This window comes from Mobula hypostoma, chromosome 16 (assembly GCF_963921235.1).
Source record: "Mobula hypostoma chromosome 16, sMobHyp1.1, whole genome shotgun sequence".
In the NCBI taxonomy this organism is placed as follows: Eukaryota; Metazoa; Chordata; class Chondrichthyes; order Myliobatiformes; family Myliobatidae; genus Mobula; species Mobula hypostoma.
In genome coordinates this window covers 26,463,033-26,485,748 of record NC_086112.1, presented here as the reverse complement: position 1 = coordinate 26,485,748, position 22,716 = coordinate 26,463,033, and the positions used below count along the sequence as shown (strand labels likewise).

At 39.9% G+C, this 22,716-nt stretch overlaps 1 protein-coding gene across 3 annotated transcripts in view; it reads right to left on the bottom strand.

Annotated features, from left to right (window-relative positions):
- Positions 1-22,716, bottom strand: part of LOC134357301 (aminopeptidase Q-like) — a 153,281-nt gene that overhangs the window by 10,759 nt on the left and 119,806 nt on the right. For 2 of the 3 annotated variants that reach the window (XM_063068677.1, XM_063068678.1), the window contains exons 13-18: positions 18,016-18,071; positions 13,196-13,343; positions 11,793-11,887; positions 6,888-6,998; positions 4,755-4,922; positions 2,613-2,753 (exon numbers count right to left, since the gene is read on the bottom strand). In XM_063068677.1, coding sequence (XP_062924747.1) covers positions 2,613-2,753; positions 4,755-4,922; positions 6,888-6,998; positions 11,793-11,887; positions 13,196-13,343; positions 18,016-18,071 — 719 coding nt within the window. The remainder of the gene's footprint in view (positions 1-2,612; positions 2,754-4,754; positions 4,923-6,887; positions 6,999-11,792; positions 11,888-13,195; positions 13,344-18,015; positions 18,072-22,716) is intronic. The other variant, XR_010020589.1, reaches the window with a different exon arrangement.

The window sequence follows — 22,716 nt, the reverse complement described above, 5'->3', positions numbered from 1 at the left end:
GCTTGTTGGTTGTTGTATTTTACTGTTACAAATATATCATTCCCACAGGAGATATCTTTACTCCAGTAGAAGTTCTTAGTTGGATATCTTCAGGCTTCAGTTCAATATCTTCGAAGTGCTGTTCAAATGCATTTTGTGGAATGACTGAAATCGGTGAGCCAGTGTCCAATTCCATTTTAATTAGTTTGCTGTTCACTTCTGCTGTAAGCCATATTGCTTGTTCATTGTTAGTTTTCACAATGTAAATCTCAAGGCTACTCAGTCCTGAGTCACTCTAATCCTTATTGGACTTTTCATCAACAGCATGCAGACTAATATTCTTCTTGAAACTACATCTTGACTTTTTAGCTTTTTTCTCTTTCCCGTGTAGTCCATTAAACCTGCATTGGTCTGGTGTATTAGCCTCTGCCACATAATTTTTTGTCAAGCCAGTTCCTATTTAGACACTGCAATTTTGTTCACTCTCACTTTGTTAATGAGACTTGCCAGAGGAGAATGGCCAGTCTTGTTCAAGCTGACAGGAAGGCGACTAACTCAAATAACCATGTGTTACCAAAGTGGTGTGAAGAAGATCATCTCTGATTGCACAACACATTGAACCTTGAAGTGGAAGGGCTATAGCAGCAGAAGACCATGAACATACTCTCAGTGGCCACCTTAACAGGTACAGCCATTGCCAGGCAGATTTCACCATGTTGATATGTACTTAATCACAGAATGAAATTAATCTCCACCTCATAAATAGCAGCAACAACTTCAGTACCTGCAGTCACTCATAGTGATTTCACTTCTGAGTACTACAAACCAAGATCACGATAGTTCTAGGTTGGTTGGTACTCATGACGGTGCAGGGGAGAATCCATTATGCCCCAGACCTTTCTTGATTTTTTGAAATACAGATCTGCAGACCATATAGCCATTTCAAGAAAGAATCAGGAGATTGGAGAGAAGAAGCTGGCACAGGTACTGCACAGTACCATTCCACTGTGAGTACAGCATCCAATTCTTTGGAGTGTGTTTACATTGAAATGTAGCAGCTAGTGAACATCCCCCAAATTACGGGCAATGAGTCAAGGTGAAACAATCTGAGCCTTCACCAGATGACGAGCTGGTGACCTAGCTTGTTTTTGACATATTGAAACATCTGACATTCTTTAAGCAATCAAAACAGAAACAAAGACAGCAGAGCAGATGAAGATTCAAAGAAGTCTGGAAGGTCGTGAGAAAGATCTGTTGCTCAGATTGAAAGGACATATTGCAAGTGATAGCAATGAATTCTGTATCAAGTGCCTCGTTAATGACTTGACATAGCTTATAGTAACACTTAGTAAAATCCCTTATTTAGTTAATAGGAAAAATCTGTACTGCTACTAATAAATGCATTTAAACCATGAAAGATAACATAAACAAAACATTTCTCTCTATAGATGCTTCCTGACCTGCTGAAAATCTCCAGCATTATTTGTTTTTTATTTGACTCTTTCAGCATTTGCATTTTTGCTTTGTTTCTTGAATGTACAATATTGTACGGTAAACCTCACAAAGTAATACTGTGATCTTTATAGGACTTTCAAAATAAACTTTAGAATAACACCCAATACAATATTAGGACCATTGAAAAGTTGGGAGGCAGTTTCTAGGCTTGTTCTATCACAGATTTCAATCTGATCATAATTTGATCCAATCAGTTGCCTTCCAAATATGTGACACTTAAGAAACAGTTGAAAAAGATTTCAATATTTTTAAAAAATGAGCACGTTAATAAATAAGAAAACATTACACTAGTGTTCATTAATTTAAATGGAAAATATACAGAAATATAAAGGCAAATAGATACAATAATTTTTCTAAACTTGTCTTTTTAATTAAGGTCAGTCATACCAGTTAAAAGAATGGGACCATGTAAGAGGCACTGGCTACATTTTGTATAAAGCTGAGGAGCTGGGTAAGTAACATCCAATCCTTCAGCTTTAACAAGTTACCAAATATCGCTGACTCAATGAAATGAATAAAGTGAGAGTGAAAGGCCTGATGCATGTGCATCTGCCACATAACATGTTCTATTCTTCTATGCTGCAGACAAACAACAAACCTTTGACTACCATTGAGTTGACTAACATTTTCATTGGTCCCTTACAGGTAATTGATTCTGTTAGAATCCTGCACTGTCCAACTTGACACAGGCATTTGGGTTGACTCCCTGGTGCAAGCTCTGGGGAAATGTAGCAGTTTTATATTCCCAATGTGGAATCCACAAATACAATTATCAAATCTACCACAAGCTGTTAACTATACATGGGAGTTCCACCTCATAGAGATATTTCAGATTTGCAGTAAGTCGCTTGAGTTGTTATCAGCACTTACTTGCAAATCTGGAAAATAGACAATGATTTTCCATTAAAATGTGGATATAGAGAAATGCTTATTATATAGGTATTATTTCAAATATTTTTATCTTTATTCCATAACAAATTGGTAACATAATTTCATAATTGATACAAAATATAAATGGTGGAAAATTGGAAAATGATTGGATGCATTTTTCTTTCAGATCATGCTTCAAAGAATTTACGGGGATCAGCTGAAGCTTACACTGCAGCATGTTTACTTACGTATTTTGAAGAACTTGCCAGTTCTCTTTTATGAAGTTCCGTACTAAAAAACAACCAATGGGATTATTTGCAACAGACTTAAAAACCTCCGGAACATGACGCTTAGTGAAAATTGACACATCCATTGTATATTGTAAATATCTGTAGAAATAAAATGAAAAGTTGCATCTTTTTATTGATCATCTCTGATGTACAGAATATCAAACATCAACTTTCATAATCATATCGTGAATCAAGGTCCCAATTAAGTACATCATCAAGCTACATTTGGCTGTCGTAATGTTAGGACACCAGGATCCCACTTATAACTAAGCTGTGTTGTATTATCACATGGATAAGTGGGTTGGAACAAAGATAGTTGCACCTCATAGCTAGCACATGGTTTCTTATCTCAGTTAAGATGCTGTATTTTGTGCCATTCCTATTTTCCCACAGGGGGGAAGACATTAATATCGGAAATGATAAAGAAACTGTAACAAGAAGGACAGAGAGTACTAATCAGTATGTAAGGATGGAATTGGCAAAACTAGAGATTGTATATGAATGCATGTGGCATTTGAGACTAATCAGTTGAACAGAGTACAAAGAGAAATAAATATAATCTGGGCTATTGCAGAAGCATGGCAGCAGGATGACATACACGGGAACATAACAGTTCGGAAGGAAAGGGAGATGGGTGTAGGTTCAAGGTTCAAAATAAATTTATTATCAAAGTACATATGTGTCACCATATACTACCCTGAAATTAATTTTCTTGCAGGCATTCATAGTAGAACAAAGAAATACAACAGAATCAATCTAGTGGTGTGGGACCCAAGGCTCCTCTACCCTCTTCCGAATGGCGGCAACTAGAAGAGAGCATGGCCTGGGTGGTGAAGGTGCTTGATGATGGAGATGGTGGAGTGGTTCTGTTAATTCTGCAGCAGAAAAGGATTGATCTTTGTTCAGGAAAGCAGATGTAAAATTCATTTGGCTGGAAATAGTGAGAGCTTCATTGAAATTGTATGGCAGTAAGTACAGAGCATTTTTAACCTACACAGAGACGGGAAAAAATCAGATAGGTGAAGGTAGTTTTGATGTTGAGTTCCTTGATTGTTTTGGGGATCATTTGATGGAGCAACATTACAGAGCCAACCATGGAGCAGGCGTCATAAGAACTGGCATTGTACAATGAGATTGGATTAATTAATGGCTCATTGCGAAGGCACCCCTAGGCAACTTTAAACATGAGGGAGAGTAGAATGGGTGCAAAGTTACTATTTTAAGTTTGGGTAATGCATGATAGCAGAGCTAACCAAAATGACCTGACAAATTAGGTTCAGGGATCAGTCAGTTGAGATGCAGTGGCAGATATCCAAGGGGATCTTTCAGAATACAGATCCCTCCCAGGTTATGACCAGGTTCTATTCTTAAGAACTGTTCATAAGTTGAACAGTTCATGAGTTGGAAGAACAGCACCCACCATTATAATTCAATAAAATCATAAACTAAGCAAGGGCAACGTGTGTTTGAACCAGGGTGTTTAACTCAGCCATTCAGGTTTCTCAGCAAGATACAATGATACTAGTGTGAACTGAGTTCCCACACAACACAAGTGCCTGCAGCCTCCAGCAACTGGCACATCAGTTCTGCTGATCTGCCAAATTTTCACTCATATCTTCATGTAGTAAATATGTACATGTACAAAGAAAAGACAAATTGCAATAAGAGAGAAATATTTGGAGAGAGAAGCCACCAACTGTGGTTAACTAAAAAAGATAAAAGTAGCATTACATTTAAACAATACGTGTATCATTTTGCAAAGATGGGTGACCAAAAGATTGGGCGGGCAATAAAACATAGCAACAGTTGGTAAAGGAAGTTCAAGAACCAAAACACCAATGAGTTTAAGAGACCATTGTAAATAAAGGTGAGTTTCAAGAGAGCATGGAAAAAAGAGCCAGATAAGTTTCAAATGCAGGAAACAGAACTCGGTGAGTTTCAAGAAAGCTTGGAACTGGGTACTGGTGAGTGAAAGCCAACATGTAATCTTAGTCTCCAGTCCATCAGAAGGAAGATTGGAGCTGGAACCACAGTGAGTGAGATGCCGAACATTTAGGATTCTGAATTGTCAGATTAAGATTTATCAGAATTTTACTGTACCTGTTTAGAATCCATGGTTCAGTGCTACAGGCCATAGCATAAATTAGATCTCTGCCTTCTGATCTTAAAGTTTGATTCTGATAAACTGAAAATACAAAATCCCATTCTTTGTCTGTGCCAGCTCTAATAGCCCCACAGAAGATTGCTTCTCTGAGAGGCTGTGGAAATCTGAAAGAAAGGTTAAAATATTTTTTCTTCATTTACACTTTCTAGAAACTCTTACCAATTGAATTAACATCTGTGTGTCTTTTCTGATGATTATGCCTGAACTTTTGACACACACTCCTAGCAGGTAAGACCCTGACAAAAAAAGCAATAGTGGGAAGTTAGCATTCACTTCATAAGTTCGTTCATTTCCCTCACTGCAGTAAATGTCGTAGAAAGCACTGGATAACAATAAAGATTTCCAAAAATATTTCTCACACTTATCTTTAAATGAAGGATGGGCAGGCAGAAATATTCATGTTTAATATCTTCCAATTCACAATTAGTTTCAAATGAAAACTAGGTGTGAAGATTTCTTCATCAGACTAATTGCAGATTGAAGTACCCTCTATTTGGCATCAACAATGCACTTCTCAGATTCTTGAAAGAAAATGCTCTGTCAAAGAGTGATGGTTTTAATTTAAAGCATTAATTATAATGATCTGGTATGGAAATAAAATCGATGAGACTGCTTTTGCAGCAGGAAACTGGGTAACTCATCAGTTTATGGATCAAAAATAGGCCAATCTTATTTTCCAAGCAAACACATCACCAAACTCTTAGACTTGGGATTCAACATCTCCCTTTGATATCCTGACCACCAGACTACATTCAGTAAGGATAGACAACAACCCATCTGCTGCAATTATTCTCAACGCTGATGTTCCACAAGGTTACAGTCTTAGGCCCCTTACTTTGCTCCCTGGACACTCACGATTGTACAGAACCAATTTCTGCTCCAACTCTATACGTTTGCAGATGATATCACTTCAGTAGGCAGTATCTCAAATAATAGTGGCATGGTGTCATGTCAACGGCCTTTCCCTCAACATCAGCAGAACAGAGGAGCTGTTCATTGACTTCAGGAGGGAGGGCAGTACACATACTCCTATCTACGTCAATGGTGCTGAGCTTCAAGTTCCTAGGAGCGAACATCTCCAGTAGCCTGCCCTGATCCAATCACATTGATGCCATGGCCATGAAAGCTCACCAACATCTCTACTTCCTCAGGAGGCTAAAGAAATTCAGCATGTTCCTGTTGACTCTCACTAATAATTATCAATGCACCACACATCATGAGTAGAGATAGCAATTGCTCTGCCTGTGACCACAAAAAACTGCAGAGTTGTGGACACAGCTTAGCACATCAAGAAACCAGCCTCCCATCCATGCACCTTTTCTATAGTTCTTATTGCCTCAGTAAAATAGCCTGCATAATCAAAGACCTCACCCTCTTATGTATTCTCCTCTCTTGCATCTGGCAGAAGACCCAAAAGCCTGATAGCATACTGTATACAGCCAGGCTCAAGAACCGTCCCTATCCCACTGTTATAAGACTATTGAATAGCTCCCAAACACAAAAAGATGGGTACTTGTCCTCACAATCTACCTTGTTATCTTATTTTGTTCCTGCACTGCACCTTCTCTTTTGCTGTTACATTTTAGTCTGCATTCTGTTATTGCCTGATCTTGCCAGTCCTCAATGCACTTGTAATTAATTGATCTGTATTATCAGCATGCAAGACAAGCTTTTCACTGTACCTCAGTACTGGCGACAATAATGAAACAACTCCAAACAAGAAGTAAACATACACTTCAGTTTTGGGCAATTCCAGAGATAGAAATCTGACCCTTGCATCAAAAGTAGAGCTTGTACTTCCACAAAAGTATTTCAGAGACTTGCTATCACTAACCCCAGGACCTTTTCCTACTTTTCTCCTTTCTGTCTCCACCGCTACATCAGATAGAAATCTGCTTCTCGATCTACTCTCTCAGATTTTATCTTGCCTTGTGGGTTTGGGAAGAAGGGAAATTAAGGTTGGGAAAAATATGACAAGCCTCGCCATCTCATTGTATTCTTTTCTGTCATGTTGGTTATAACACCCCATGATTTTCATATTACTTCTTTTGTTCATTTTCAACACTTACGTTTGGTTCATTGGATCACTCATGAATTGCGATAAAAGACTCAATGTTCGATCCATACAGTCCTTTAAGTCAAGAAGACATGCTGTTTTTATAGTTGAACTGAATATTTCTCTGGACCATAAGTTGAGAAGAAGAAAGTCAGTTGCGTTTATTTTACTGTGAGTCTGTGCTTACAATCAACAGCTGTTTGTTAACCTGTTATTGGAGGGTTGCCACCTCTCACTTCAAAAAATATGGAATGCCCGTAATTCAGATTTCTACCACAAGAACTGCTTGCTTCCCATCTCTGTGAATTAATCTGTTCTTTTCTTTCACGGATGTATGACCAGATACAGTGGAGATACAGTATGTTTGGATGGCTAAATAAATAAAAGCTTTTGCATTAATAGATGGGGCAAGGATAAGGGAACACAAATTTAAAATGATGGGTTAATTGGTCCAAGGAGAAATGATGAAGACTGAGTCAGAGAGGGCTTTCCAAAGATATTGGATGAGCACTTGATAGGAAAAACATTGCATATAAGAGGATATGTGAACTTACAATTGATTGATGTGTGTGAGGTAATTGAGGAATAGCAAAACAATAGGTAAATTATATCTGATCAAAACTGAATAAATATCATGCTTAGAAATTATTATTTTTGGTCATCCTTGTGGTGCACATCGGTACCAATGACATAGCAAGGAAGAGTGAGGAGGTCCCCTGGAGAGTGAGTATAGGGAGCTTGGTAGGAAGTTGAAAAGCAGGACCTCGAGGGTGGTAATCTCAGGATTGCTATCTGTGCTATGTGCCAGTGAGGGTAGGAATAGGATGCTCTGGAGGATGAACAAGTGGCTGAGGAACTGGTGTAGGGAGCAGGGTTTCAGATTTCAGGATAATTGGGACCTCTTCTGGGGCAGGTGGGACCTGTACAAGAGAGACGGGTTACACTTGAACTACAGGGGGACCAATATCCTTTCAGGGAGGTTTGTTAATGCTATTGGGAGGGCTTTAAACTAGATTTGCAGGGGGATGGGAACCACAGTACCAGAGCTGACAGTGTGGCTGGGGTGAAAATAAATTATGTTAAAAGTTCAAGCAAATCCGCTAATAGAAAGGTCGTGAGTGGTGGTAAAAATCTTCTGAGGTGTATATATTTCAATGCTAGGAGTATTGCGGGGAAGGCCGATGAGTTGAGGGTGTGGATTGACACGTGGAATTATGACGTTGTAGCAATTAGTGAAACTTGGCTACAGGAGGGGCAGGACTGGCAGCTTAATATTCCAGGGTTCCGATGTTTCAGATGTGATCGAGGCAGAGGAATGAAAGGTGGGGGAGTGGCATTGCTTGTTAGGGAAAATATTACAGCAGTGCTCAGGCAGGACAGATTAGAGGGCTTGTCTACTGAGTCCTTGTGGGTGGAGCTGAGAAACAGGAAAGGTATGGCCACATTAGTGGGATTGTATTACAGACCACCCAATAGTCAAAGAGAATTGGAAGTGCAAATCTGCAGAGAGATAGCAGGCAACTGCAGGAAACATAAAGTTGTGGTGGTAGGGGATTTTAATTTTCCATATATTGATTGGGTCTCCCATACTGTTAGGAGTCTAGATGGTTTAAAGTTTGTAAAATGTGTTCAGGAAAGTTTTCTAAATCAATATATAGAGGGACCAACTAGAGGGGATGCAATATTGGATCTCCTGTTAGGAAACGAGTTAGGACAAGTGACAGAAGTGTATGTAGGGGAGCACTTTGGTTCCACTGATCATAACACCATTAGTTTCAACTTGATCATGGACAAGGATAGATCTGGTCCTAGGGTTGAGGTTCTGAACTGGAAGAAGGCCAAATTTGAAGAAATGAGAAAGGATCTAAAAAGCGTGGATTGGGACAGGTTGTTCTCTGGCATGGATGTGATCGGTAGGTGGGAAGCCTTCAAAGCAGAAATTTTGAGAGTGCAGAATTTATATGTTCCTGTCAGGATTAAAGGCAAGGTGAATAGGAATAAGGAACCTTGGTTCTCAAGAGATATTGCAACTCTGATAAAGAAGAAGAGGGAGTTGTATGACGTGTATAGGAAGCAGGGAGTAAATAAGGTGCTTGAGGAGTATAAGAAGTGGAAGAAAACACTTAAGAAAGAAATCAGGAGGGCTAAAAGAAGACATGAGGTTGCCTTGGCAGTCAAAGTGAAGGATAATCCAAAGAGCTTTTACAGGTATATTAAGAGCAAAAGGATTGTAAGGGATAAAATTGGTCCTCTTGAAGATCAGAGTGGTCGGCTATGTGCAGAACCAAAGGAAATGGGGGAGATCTTAAATAGGTCTTTTGCGTCTGTGTTTACTAAGGAAACTGGCATGAAGTCTATGGAATTAAGGGAAACAAGAAGTGAGATCATGGAAACTGTACAGATCGAAAAGGAGGAGGTCCTTGCTGTCTTGAGGAAAATTAAAGTGGATAAATCCCCGGGACCTGACAGGGTGTTCCCTCGGACCTTGAAGGAGACTAGTGTTGACATTGCAGGGGCCCTGGCTGAAATATTTAAAATGTCGCTCTCTACAGGTGAGGTGCCGGAGGATTGGAGAGTGGCTCATGTTGTTCCGTTGTTTAAAAAAGGATCGAAAAGTAATCCGGGAAATTATAGGCCAGTAAGTTTAACGTCAGTAGTAGGTAAGTTATTGGAGGGAGTACTAAGAGACAGAATCTACAAGCATTTGGATAGACTGGGACTTATTAGGGAGAGTCAACATGGCTTTGTGTGTGGTAGGTCATGTTTGACAAATCTATTGGAGTTTTTCGAGGAGATTACCAGGAAAGTGGATGAAGGGAAGGCAGTGGATATTGTCTACATGGACTTCAGTAAGGCCTTTGACAAGGTCCCGCATGGGAGGTTAGTTAGGAAAATTCAGTCGCTAGGTATACATGGAGAGGTGGTAAATTGGATTAGACATTGGCTCAATGGAAGAAGCCAAAGAGTGGTAGTAGAGAATTGCTTCTCTGAGTGGAGGCCTGTGACTAGTGGTGTGCCACAGGGATCAGTGCTGGGTCCATTGTTACTTGTCATCTATATCAATGATCTGGATGATAATGTGGTAAATTGGATCAGCAAGTTTGCTGATGATACAAAGATTGGAAGTGTAGTAGACAGTGAGGAAGGTTTTCAGAGTTTAATACTGACAAGTGTGAGGTATTGCACGTTGGAAGGACAAACCAACGTAGAACATACAGGGTTAATGGTAAGGCACTGAGGAGTGCAGTGGAACAGAGGGATCTGGGAATACAGATACAAAATTCCCTAAAAGTGGCGTCACAGGTAGATAGGGTCGTAAAGAGAGCTTTTGGTACATTGGCCTTTATTAATCAAAGTATTGAGTATAAGAGCTGGAATGTTATGATGAGGTTGTATAAGGCATTGGTGAGGCCGAATCTGGAGTATTGTGTTCAGTTTTGGTCACCAAATTATAGGAAGGATATAAATAAGGTTGGAAGAGTGCAGAGAAGGTTTACAAGGATGTTGCCGGGACTTGAGAAACTCAGTTACAGAGAAAGGTTGAATAAGTTGGGACTTCATTCCCTGGAGCGTAGAAGAATGAGGGGAGATTTGATAGAGGTATATAAAATTATGATGGGTATAGATAGAGTGAATGCAAGCAGGCTTTTTCCACTGAGGCAAGGGGAGAAAAAAACCAGAGGACATGGGTTTAGGGTGAGGGGGGAAAAGTTTAAAGGGAACATTAGGGGGGGCTTCTTCACACAGAGAGTGGTGGGAGTATGGAATGAGCTGCCAGACGAGGTGGTAAATGCGGGTTCTTTTTTAACACTTAAGAATAAATTGGACAGATACATGGATGGGAGGTGTATGGAGGGATATGGTCTGTGTGCAGGTCAGTGGGACTAGGCAGAAAATGGTTCGGCACAGCCAAGAAGGGCCAAAAGGCCTGTTTCTGTGCTGTAGTTTCTATGGTTTCTATGGTTTAACTCTGTGCATACAGTTACTGAATCATTAGAATAGCTCAATTAGTAGTAAAGTTCTTGGGACACACTGGGGTTTGTGAGAGGACATTTCAGGTGATTCAGAACTTTCAGGTTACCTGATCAGTGTTAATTAGAGCTGATCTGAGCAGTATAAGTATCTGTTTATCTTTGCATGCAGATTTCATGGCATACATATCTAGTTTCCTTAAATGTAGTTATGGTACCTGGGTTAATCCATATGATGGAAAATATTTTATCTAATGGATAAAAGTCCTGCTCTTAGATTCTTCATTGAATGTGTGATTGATCAATGTATGTAAAAGACTATATTTTGATGAGAAATATTGAAAACTACCTGAAGGATGATGGGCCTTCACCTTGAAAGAAGTGATAACTATGGTTGGTCTAAAAGATCTCAGTTCAACGTTCATTTCCTAAAAATGGTGAGGCAGAGATCTATGGGTAAAGAGGTGAGCACATTTGGCAGGGAGCACCAAAGGACTAAGAAGAAACCTGAAGTTTCAGAAAGTTTTGTTTTTATCATTAGACATAAATTGTCTGGTGTGTTTACTTTTTCAGGAATGAAATCCTGACTGGCTAATTAGCCTACACAATATTGTTTATCAGCAACACTGGAAGGTAATGTTCAGGAGAATCCCTCAGGATATCTGCACTTGAGGAATAGCAAACAATATGTGAGAGAGGTTCTTGATTTGTAAGCTTGTCAAAGGTTATGAGGAAAAGTGGAGAATGGGGTTGAGGGGGATAATAAATCAGCCTTGATAGAGTTTTGGAGCAGACTTGATGAGCTGAATGGCCTAATTCTGTTCCTATGTCTTATAGTCTTATGAGATGGGAAGGTCAGCAAACAAGTCAAGGAATTTATGGTACAAAATAAGTAAATGCTTAACCAGTTAATTTCTAATCAATAGACAAGTATTTGTAATACTTACGTGACAAATTCGTGATTTTGAATATTATTGACATCTTCACTGATCAATTTCATCTGATAATCATAAAATGGAACAATTTGGTTGGAGAGGTATTTCTAGAAACAAAATGAATTCTTGATTAAAGATGTAATTTATGAATAACACTATGGAACAAGATTCATACTATTCAATTGAAAAGGTTGTGTTTTCATGTAGAGAATTAAATCCAGGCTGAAACTGAATCATCTTTATGTTTGGACATGTAAATATACTGTGTACCACATATATTTGAATAGGAACCTCTGAACAATGCTAGATATTGAAAGGCTCCACTGAGCATTGGGCCTCATTTCAATATTACTGTCAAGATGGTAGAAACCTACTGTAGAGAAGATCCCCTTGCTTGGGTCATGCTGGGTATACAGTAGCTGCAGTGTTTATATCATTGGTAGATAAGGGCATGGATTAGAAATTAGGGCCTATCATCAAAATGGATGATTTGGGCCATAAATCGGAAACTTCAACGAAGACCTAGATAGGGACCTGAGATTATGCTAGTGGGCCTCTCAGTGTATGAAAGGTTGGACTAGGATTATACTCAAAATCCTGATTGCTAAAATAAGGTATTTAGAAGGAAGTCATGCTTCTTTCTGGGTGCCAAGGAGAAAAGAGCAAGGTTGCGATCAAGATCTGCTCATTGACACTGACCACACAGTAACTTTTTTTTCTTGCACTGGAGTCTAAGTAATTGACTCCAGGAAAAACCTTAGTTTGTTCCTCCTACTGTTGGTGCATGATGGTATTCCAAGGGAGTTTCACGTCCAAGTGTGGGTACAAGAAGTCTCTCCTCATTTTCCACTTCATCTTCCAGCCCCTAGAAGGTCTTCTGACAATCAGGAGCTTGCTTACTGTCAATTATCTACTGCAGTGCTTTTTTTTACCATCCCTTCAATTGGTGCAGGTTGCCCTACTCCAACTGGTGGTAGCTACTGCAGAAATTGAAATGTATGTGTAAGCACCAAATCCACCAACAGCAGAATCACAAATGAGCTCAAATTCCCTGTGCCATTTTCATTGGCTCGAATGGGTGCAAGCTAATCACATATACAAAGTCCTATGTTTGTTGTCCACTGCTTCTCAAACTCTGTAACTAACAATACTCCTTTTTCATATGATTAATAGGTTTAATATTGAAGTTAGACACAATATTAATTATTTAATGGTGACAGTGTAAAGCATAGGTTATGGGCTTGCCTGATTTTTAAATCATTGATCCTGTTTTTTTTTTATTTCCATTGAATTCAAGAGTTAAAATCAGCATTAATAAAATTAGAAGGTTAAATTATTGACTGTGCATTGAGTCATAATCCTTTTTACATCATTAAATTTTAAACTCTAAACACAAGATTCAGGATAAAGGATACCTTATAAAGCCCGTATGATGAGGATGTGATTATTATGAATCCAACTTGTGTTAGATGGTCCAGGGCTAGGTCCCAGACAATGCCTTCCTGTTCCTTAGCAAGATATGTTGTTGTCCCTAAAGCATTTCCAATATCAGTATATCCTTTCCTGTCAGGTAACATAGGACATAAGAATAAATTTGACCGGAAACCTGGAATCATTGTAGCAATATTTTGGTTGTAACAAAAGTTAATCTTAATTTTTGGAATTTCAGCTGTTCCTTGCTACTTCCAAGAGCGCACCCACTAACTCGCCAGGAACAAAACCTTAAATACTTATCCAAGAGTGGCAAACAAAGTACATGCCTTGCAGCTCTTAACATTGTCCTACATTTGATTTATTATAAACCATCTACCCAGATACTCCAAAATTCTACATTCAAGATGGGATGCATATTGAGTTGATTTTTATTCTGTAATAAAATCTGTAATCATAACTAAATGTGCAGTTTTGAGTATTGATTATTCTGGTCGAGTTGACACCTGTGTACAATGCTCCTTTGGTCCACACCTGCTGGATAAATCATGAAACCATATATTTTGCTTTGTTTATGTATTTTACGTTTTTTTTGTTTTGGATGTGATTCTGGAACTGTTGGTGCCCGTGATTTGCTATTTGGAGATGATTTGGGTGTGCCAGCGCTCTGCAATCTCAGAGAGGATTCCGGAAGATAGAGGCAGCATGTGCACACCTCAGGCTGTGGGATGGCACACAAGCCAATGTTCAACTCCATTTCACTGATTAAAGCAACGAGGGAGATTGAAACATCGAGGTGAATGCGGAAATTTGGAGATCGTTTGAGTGCTTCAGCACTCTGCAGTCTCCAAGAGAATTCCGGGAGACAGAGGCAGCGTGCACGAAACTCTTGGTGGGCACAAGCCGATGTTTGACTCAATTTCACTGATTAAAGCTTCCATGGTGCGCTGATTAAAGTGACGAGGGAGAGTGAAACATCTAGGAATGCCACTGGAATGCAGAAGGTGAGTGCTGGCTGCCTGTCTATTGATCACTCTTCTACTGAAGAGGGGAGATTCTGCCGCTGTGCCTGGAGAATGTTACCCAGGTTTTCTGTGTTTTGGATGTGGACTTGCACTTTTGACTTCTTTTTCAGTCTTAAAGTTTTTTTTATGTTCTGTGTTTTTCATCCGATCTTTTTTTTGTGTGGGGAGGAGGGATTTTTGGGGTTGATGATTGTGCTGCCTTTCTTTTCCTTCTAGGTTTCATGGCTACCTGGAGAAGAAGAATCTCAGAGTTGTATACTTTGATAATAAATGAACTTTTGAACAATATTACAAAAGGAGCTAACATACAGATAATACAAAGTTCATCAGCTAAACATGGATTACTCCAATATATATGCACTAATCCTGCACTCCATAGCTAACTTTTTCTTTTCATGGCAGGTAGCTTAATGCAAAATTTAATCACAATCCCCAGACACTGCATGAGTTCAAAGTGCTCAGTGTTATCTTCATTAACGCAACAATGAGCAGCGCATTTGAGTGCACCTGCCAGCTTGTTCCTGTGCAAACTAACATGTGGATGTAAGCCCCTAGAGGAGATGTTATATGAAACTATCCCACTGGAAGTGATGTACTGGTGTTATCTGCTGAGATGGTTGGTACAGAAGTGTTGGTGGAAAGGAGGTATGCATCCTATTTTCCAGATCCACTGCAGTGTGTGAGTTGCAATTGAATACAAAAGGTCAATGGTATGCACCTTCCCAGTCATTAATCTTCTGTTTGGCTGTGAAGTTAGTTAAGAAAACTCAAGAAAATCTCTTGAGATCATTGCATATGTTGTTAGAGCCACTCTCTCTTTGCCACTGTCTGCTGTACCAACTTCTCCATTCCCATCCATCTGCTGGATAGTCCTAAGCAAAATATTGATATTAGTCTATTATTGTCAAGTGTTTAGGACGTTGTGATGAGTTGTTTTAGACATTGAGGCCAAATTTGGAGTATTATGTGTATTTCTGATCACCTGCCTAAAGGAAAGTTATCAATAAGATTTGAAGAGTGCAGAGAAAATTTAGGACTTGAAGACTAGAGTTATAGGGAAAGCTTGAATAGCTTAGGACTTCCTTCCCTGGAGGTAGGAGAATGAGGGGAGATTTGATAGTGGTATACAAAATTGTGAGGGATACAGATAGTGTAGCTACCAGCAAGCTTTATCTTCTGAGGTTGGGTGAGCCTAGAACTAGAGGTTATAGGTTTAGGGTGAAAGGTAAAATAATTAAGGGGGGACCTGAGGGGGTTTTCCACATTCAGGGTGTTATGACTGTGGAATGAGTTGCCAGCAGAAGTGGTGGATGTGGGTTCATTTGCAACATTTAAGAGAAGTTTTGATAATTACATGAATGGGAAGGGTATGGAGAGCTATGATCCAGGTGAGGGCCAATGGGACTAGGCAGAGTTACAGTTCAACATGGACTCAATGAGCCAAAGGGCCTGTTTCTGAGCTCTTTGATGCTATGACTCTACTAAGATACTGAAACTTTTGGTTTTTGTGTGCCATCCAGTGAGATCATGTTATTCAGAAGTACATTGAGGTAGTAAAAAGAAAACAGAATGCAGAATAGAGGGTTGCAGTTACAGAGAAAGTGAAGTGCAGAAAGACAAATAAAGTGCAAGAGCCACAAGGTAGATTAGAAGATGAGGAATACACCTTTAGCATATGATAAGCCTGTTCAAAAGTCTGACAACAGCAGGATAGAATCTGCCCTTGAGAGTGCTAGTAAATGTTCTCTGGCTTTTGTTACTTCTACCTGATATGTGAGGGGAGGAGAGAGGATGTCTAGGGTTGGAGGGGGTCCACGATTACATTGGCTGCATCCCCGAGGTGTGGGAAGACAGAGGCAAGCTGGAGCAGGAGGTTTCACCATTTAAAGCATCCATTAATCACTGATTAAAGCTTCAAGGAAGATTGAGACATCGAGGCAAATGCAGAAGGCGAGCAAGAGTTTCAGCATCAACTGTCTGCCTTTGGATCATTGCCGGACAAGGAGTTTGTGAGTGGCCTATCACTGGGACTGTGACAGGTGAGTAGGCCACTCTGCCTCATGTGGTGTCCCTCTCTTTCGAGGAATATCGGTGATATCGTAGGATGGTATTGGGTGACTGAGAGCCTAGCAGGAAATGCCATCAAGGTCAGTTTGTGTCTGCGATGCCCTTGAGGTGACTAACAGTACTCAAAGGTTCAAAACGGTTCCAAAGTGTTCATTTATTATCAAAGCATGTATACCGATAAAACTCTGAAATTTGTCTTTTCCAGATAGCCATAAAACAAAGAAAGGAGGAAAGAACGTGAAAGTTATTCAGAGAGGAACATCAAACCCACCGCTAGTGCCCCCGCCCCCCATGCTTATGGATTGGACAATTGCGCTATGGACCATGAACTTTTTCAGACATTGTTTTTATATTCAGTGGTTATTTTTTAAAATTGCCTGTTCCTTTGCTGTTTTGTTATGCGAGGGAAGGGTGTTTAGGGTGATGTCCTGTTAGATTTTTGTGTGGGAGAGACACATTGATGATCGGGATGCTGTACTTTTTTGTACAGGGAGGTGGCGGGTTTGATGTTTCTCTCTGAACAACTTTCATGTTATTTCTTTGCTTTGTGGCTATCTGGAGAAGACAAATTTCAGAGTCGTAAATGGATACATGCTTTGATAACAAATGAACCTTTGAGTACTGTCAGCCACCTCAAGGGCATCGCAGATGCAAACTGACCTTGATGGCATTTCCTGCCAGGCTGCTGGTCACCCAATACCAGTTGTTGAAACAAAGCCGAGCTGCAGCTCGTGCACCTGGACTAAAATCAGGAGCTAAAAATGGAGGGGATGGACTGAGTTCATAAAGATGGAGCCCCTCTGGGCAAAGAGTAGCACTGAAGAAGATGGGTAGTGTAGACTAACTGAGGACAAAAGAGTTACACATATACAGAACATTGTGAGAAATGCCTTCACAGGGTCCACAACCTCAAGAATAAATTGGTCACCATCACTTCTACAATGAATGACATCCTCATGATTTATGATGAATGTTCTGTTCTGAAAGAGTCTATAGTGGCACATTAGTCTCCCTCCCACCGATGAGAACTTGGGAGGGTGGAATCCTCATAATCGTGCTCGCCTTTGTTTGAGGATTCTGTTTCTGTGTGTAGAGAACCTCACTGAACTCCCTAATGCTGTAGTGCGCAACCAACAGGACATGGGGCATACATCTCCTACCTCTGACTGGTATGATCCAATGCTCAAGATGACAGTAACCTACTGCTTATCAGGAGAACTGTGCATGCTTCTCGCAATATCCATCAAAGGTTGCACTTCCTTAGAAGACCTTTTGGAAGTTGGAGATAGGTGCATACTCCACAAGTATGCACTCAGACAGCACAGTGCATGTAGATATTTTTCACTTCCTCCTTTAAGATCCACAGGTCAGTCTACCCTACCTTTAATGCCTCTGCACTTCACCTCACAGGACTACCACAGAAACACCCATAGCAAGGTGGTAATATACAGAACTGAAACAGCATTGGCAAATACCCAAATTTATATCCAATAGCAGCAGCCTCCTGAACCTTCACAGTAGACAACAAAAATGGTTGTCAATCAGTAGACTAACCCTTCGAATTAATGCTTCACAGTGAATGGAATGCTTCACTGTGAGAACCAACAATTTTGTTTAAAATAGAAAAGTTGTATCTGATTTTTCCTGGTAAATAAAAATAAATCATTGCAACTTAAAGACAGTGAAGCCCAATACTCCGAAGGAGAACTTACCATGCAAATTCAAATGCATCATCGATGATCTGTGCTCTGTTGACAACTGGAATAACCTACGGTAGAGGAGTTCTCAGAATTAAAGAATACAGTGGCAATCGATAAATTCAAGATATGCAGCCTGCATCTACATAATGATTTGTTTTACAATTCAGATTTCTTCCAATTCCGTCTTCAAGCTCAGTGCAATCAATTATAAGTGATTCTTATCTGGAAGGTTGACTCATCTCAAATCCTCCAACAGATGTGAGTGAGCCAGAGCTGAAAGCTAGCTGTGAAGCACTTGTATTTACTACTCACTTGCCCGGAGTGCACATCCATAGTGTTCTGAATCCATAAGACAAAGGAGCAGAATGAGATCATTCGGCCCATCGAGTTTGCTCAGCCATTCCGTCATGGCCAATTTATTATCCCTCTGAACCACATACTCCTGCATTCTCCCCATAACCATTGATGATCTGACTAACCAAGAACCTATCAACCTCTGTTTTAAATATAATTAATGACTTGGCCTCCACAACTATCCACAGCAATGAACTCAACAGATTTGCCACCCTCTGGCTAAAGAAATTCCTTCTCATCATTATTCTAAATGGATGTCGCTCTTTTCAGAGACTGGTGCCCTCTTATCCAAGAATCCTCAACTCTAGGAAGCATCCTCTCCGTATTCCCTCCATCTAGGCCTTTCAATATTCAATGGGTTTCAATGATATCCCCCCTCATCCTTCTAACCTCTAGCAAGTACTGGCCCAAAGTCATCAAACATTCCTCATACATTAACCATTCCATTTTTGGAATCATTCTTATACACTGCTTTTGAACCCTCTCCAATGCCAGCAGAACTTTTCTTAGATATGGAGCCCAAATCTGCTCACAATACTCCAACTGTGGTCTGATAAATGCCTTATAAAACCTCAGCATCACATCCTTGCTCTTAAATTCGAGTTCTCTTGAAAGGAATACTAATATTGCATCTGCCTTTGTTACCACCGACTCACCCTGCAAGTCAACCTTTAGGGTATCCTGCACAAGGATTCCCAAGTCCTTTTGCACCTCTGATTTTTGGATTCTCTCCCCGTTTCAAAATAGTTTATATCTTTCTTTTCTTTTTCAATCTTTTTATTAGTTTCATAGAATATAAACATAATATAGCAATAATACAAAATTGTTGGGAGTACATTGTTATACTTAACATGAGTAACTATAAAACCAAATAATATTTAATTGGCAAAACTCCCAATCATGTAGGATACCAATGAATAATACAGGACAAAAAGAAAATATCTAGACAAAAATCACAAAAAAAGAAAAAAAAAACCAAAAAAAAACCCTCCCAAAAAAAACCTAATCTAAACAGAATTAAGCCACTAAACTAAAAAAGATCTGGGCAATAAACACGTAAAGATGGAAGAAAAGAAAACCTTAGTGTTGACGACTCCGTTCGTCTCAACCAACACTACAGAGAAGTAAAATAAGTTTGGAAATGGTCAAGTTACATCATATGAAAATGCTGAATAAATGGCCTCCAAGTTTTTTCAAATTTAATGGAAGGGTCATAAACCACACTTCTAATTTTTTCCAAATTTAAACACAACATAGTTTTTGAAAACCAGTGAAATACAGTAGGAGGGTTAATCAAAATAGTCTACATCTTTATTAGTTCTACCAAGTTGCATGACCATAGCTTAACATCCAACACTTCCCTATACTATCTTCCATCTGCCACTTCTTTGCCCATTCTTCCAATTTGTCCAAGTCCTTCTGCCTCCTCAACACTACTTGCCCTCCACCCAGATTTGTATATTTAGCAAACTTGGCTGCAAAGCTGTCAGTTTCATCAAGTTGTTGACATTTAATTTGAAAAGAAGTGGTCCCAATACTGACCCCTTGTCACTGGCAGCCAACCAGAAAAGGCCCCCTTTATTACGACATTTTTCCTTCTGCCAACCAGCCGATCTTCTATCCATGTTAGTAACTCCCCTGTAATAGCATTGCCTGCTATGTCCTCAAAGAATTCCAACAGATTCTTCAGGCAAGATTGCCCCTTAAGGAAACCATGTTAACTTTGGCCTCCAAGTACCCCAAAACCTCATCCTTAATAATAGACTCCAACACCTTCCCAACCATCGAAGTCAGGTTAACTGGCCTGTAACTTCCTTTCTTCGGTCTTCCTCCCTTCTTAGAGTGGAGTGATATTTGCAGCTTTTCTGTCCTCTGGAACCATTCTGCAATCTGGAGATTTTTAAAAGATCTTTACTAATGCCTCTGTAATGTATGGATCTATCTACTTTAGAGCAATGACCCCCCGCCCCCACACCAGTACTATGGATTGATCTGTTGTTTTGTTGTCTACGCATGCACATTGTTCTCTCTCTCTCCCCTTCCTCTCCCTCTCCCTCATTGCAATGTGAAAAAACCAATTAAAGCCATCTCTCATGTGCGTGCTTTTATTTAATTGTTATGTAGCTGCAGAGACACAACAAATCAGCGACAAGTATGAATCTGAGAATATCAGAAAATATCACAAATGATACCAACAGTTACAGCATGATTATGGGATGAAACAGCGTTGATGGAGGCTGGGAGTTGTATATCGAGAGGGTGGAACTGCACTGTAACATGAACAATGTAGAGGAGCAAAAGGAAGCTCCTACACTTCTTAGCTTAATGGGTGCAAAGACGTACAGTCTCCTACAAATCTAGTAACCCCTGAAAAGCCAGCAAGCAAAACGTTCAACAAAATTGTTACCATTTTACCAAATCACTTGAGCCTAAGCACTGGCATTGGCTGAGGGATTTAGATTTTACAAAAGGAACCAGTCAAAAGATGACGCCTTTCTGAATATATTGCAGAACTGCACAAACTTTCCCAGTACTATGACTTTAGAGATGGACTTTCTGATGCATTAAGGGACAGGCTTATATGTGGCATGCCATAGTCAAAGCACTCAAACAAGGCTACAGGCCAGAAAAGACCTAAACTTAGAATGGGCATTAACCATTGCAATATTGTTAGAGACTGCAGCAAGGAATGCAGCTGAACTACAGAAAAAGAGGTTAGAATATGAAATGCACAAAGTGTCCCTGAATGGTGCAAAAAGCCAAAAACGTTATCGATGTGGCAAATTCTCCCGTGATGGAAATGACTGTTGGTTTAAAGAAAAAGTCTGCAGAAAGTGTCACAGACAATCTCAAATAGAGAGAATATGCAAGGCAGATAAAAAGCACAACTAACTAAAAGGTCTCAAACACAAAACTAAGCAAATGCGTAAAGTTGCCAAATGTAAAACAGAATCAGACAGCATAGAATCTGCCAAAGGTGAACTGCCATGCCTAGAACTGTATAGTATTATCGAAGCAGATTGCAATATAATATGGATCACAACAGACGTGTTTGGTGTAAAACTGAAAATGGAGCTGGATACAGGCTCAGCTTTGTCTATAATTCCGAAGTCTGACTACAACAGACTGTTTTCAAAGATACCATTAGAAACGACCTCAGTGATGCTAAAGACTTACACAGGCAACAAGGTGTCTCCCAAAGGCAAACTGAAAGTAAATGTGATGTATCGAAGCCAAAAACAGCTATTAGAAGAGCTTTACGTGGAGGCCAGCACTTTTCGGATGTGAATGGTTGAGAAAAATCCAACTAGCCTGACACTCAGTCAGAGCTCTCAGTGTGACATCAACAGGCAACTGCAGCCCAAATGGTAGCACTATCCAAAGGCTGTCACAGCTGCTTAATGCTAATCAGAAGGTGTTTGAGATGGGAATAGATAAACAGATCAAAGGCTTGGCAAAAACTGTTTGAGATGCCAAAAACTTCAAAATGCTCCCTTTGTCATGTGACTTATCAGATCACGTGATCATAAGACATAAGAGCAGAAATAGGCCATTCAGCCCTTTGAGCTTGTTCTGCCATTTCATCATGGGTGGTCTCAGATCCCATCCAACCCCATATCCCTTGTTGCCCTGACCAATCAGGAAATATACCCACAGACTTGGCCTCCACTGCAGTCTGTGACAGAGCATTTCACAGACTCACCATTCTCTGGCTAAAAAAAACCCTCCTTACTTCTGCTCTAAAAGGTCACCCCTCAATTTTGAGGCTGTGCCCTCTAGTTCTGGATACCCCCACCAGAGGAAACATCCTCTCCCTATCCAGCTGATCTGTCCTTTCAATATTCAGAAGGTTTCAATGAGATCCCCACGCATCATTCTAAATTCCAGTGAGTACAGGCCCAAAGCTGCCAAATGCTCCTCAGATGTTAACCCTTTCATTCCTGGAATCATCCCCGTGATCCTCCTCTGGACTCTCTCCAATGACAATACATCCTTTCTGAGAAAAGGGGTCCAAAACTGCTGACAATACTTGAAGTATGGCCTGACTAGTGTCTTATAAAGGCTCAGCATTATCTCCTTCTTTTAGATTCTATTCCCCTTGAAATAATTTCCAACATTATTTTTACTTTCTTTACCACAGACTCAACCTGTGAATTAACCTTCTGGGAGTCTTGCACGAGGACTCCCAAAGTCTCTTTGCACCTCTGATGTTTGAATTTTCTCCCCATTTAGATAATAATCTCCACTATTGTTCCTTTTACCAAAATGCATTATCGTATATTTTCCAACTGTATTCCATCCACCAATTTTTGCCCATTCTTCCAATTTGTCTACCCCTCTACCTAGCTTTATATCATC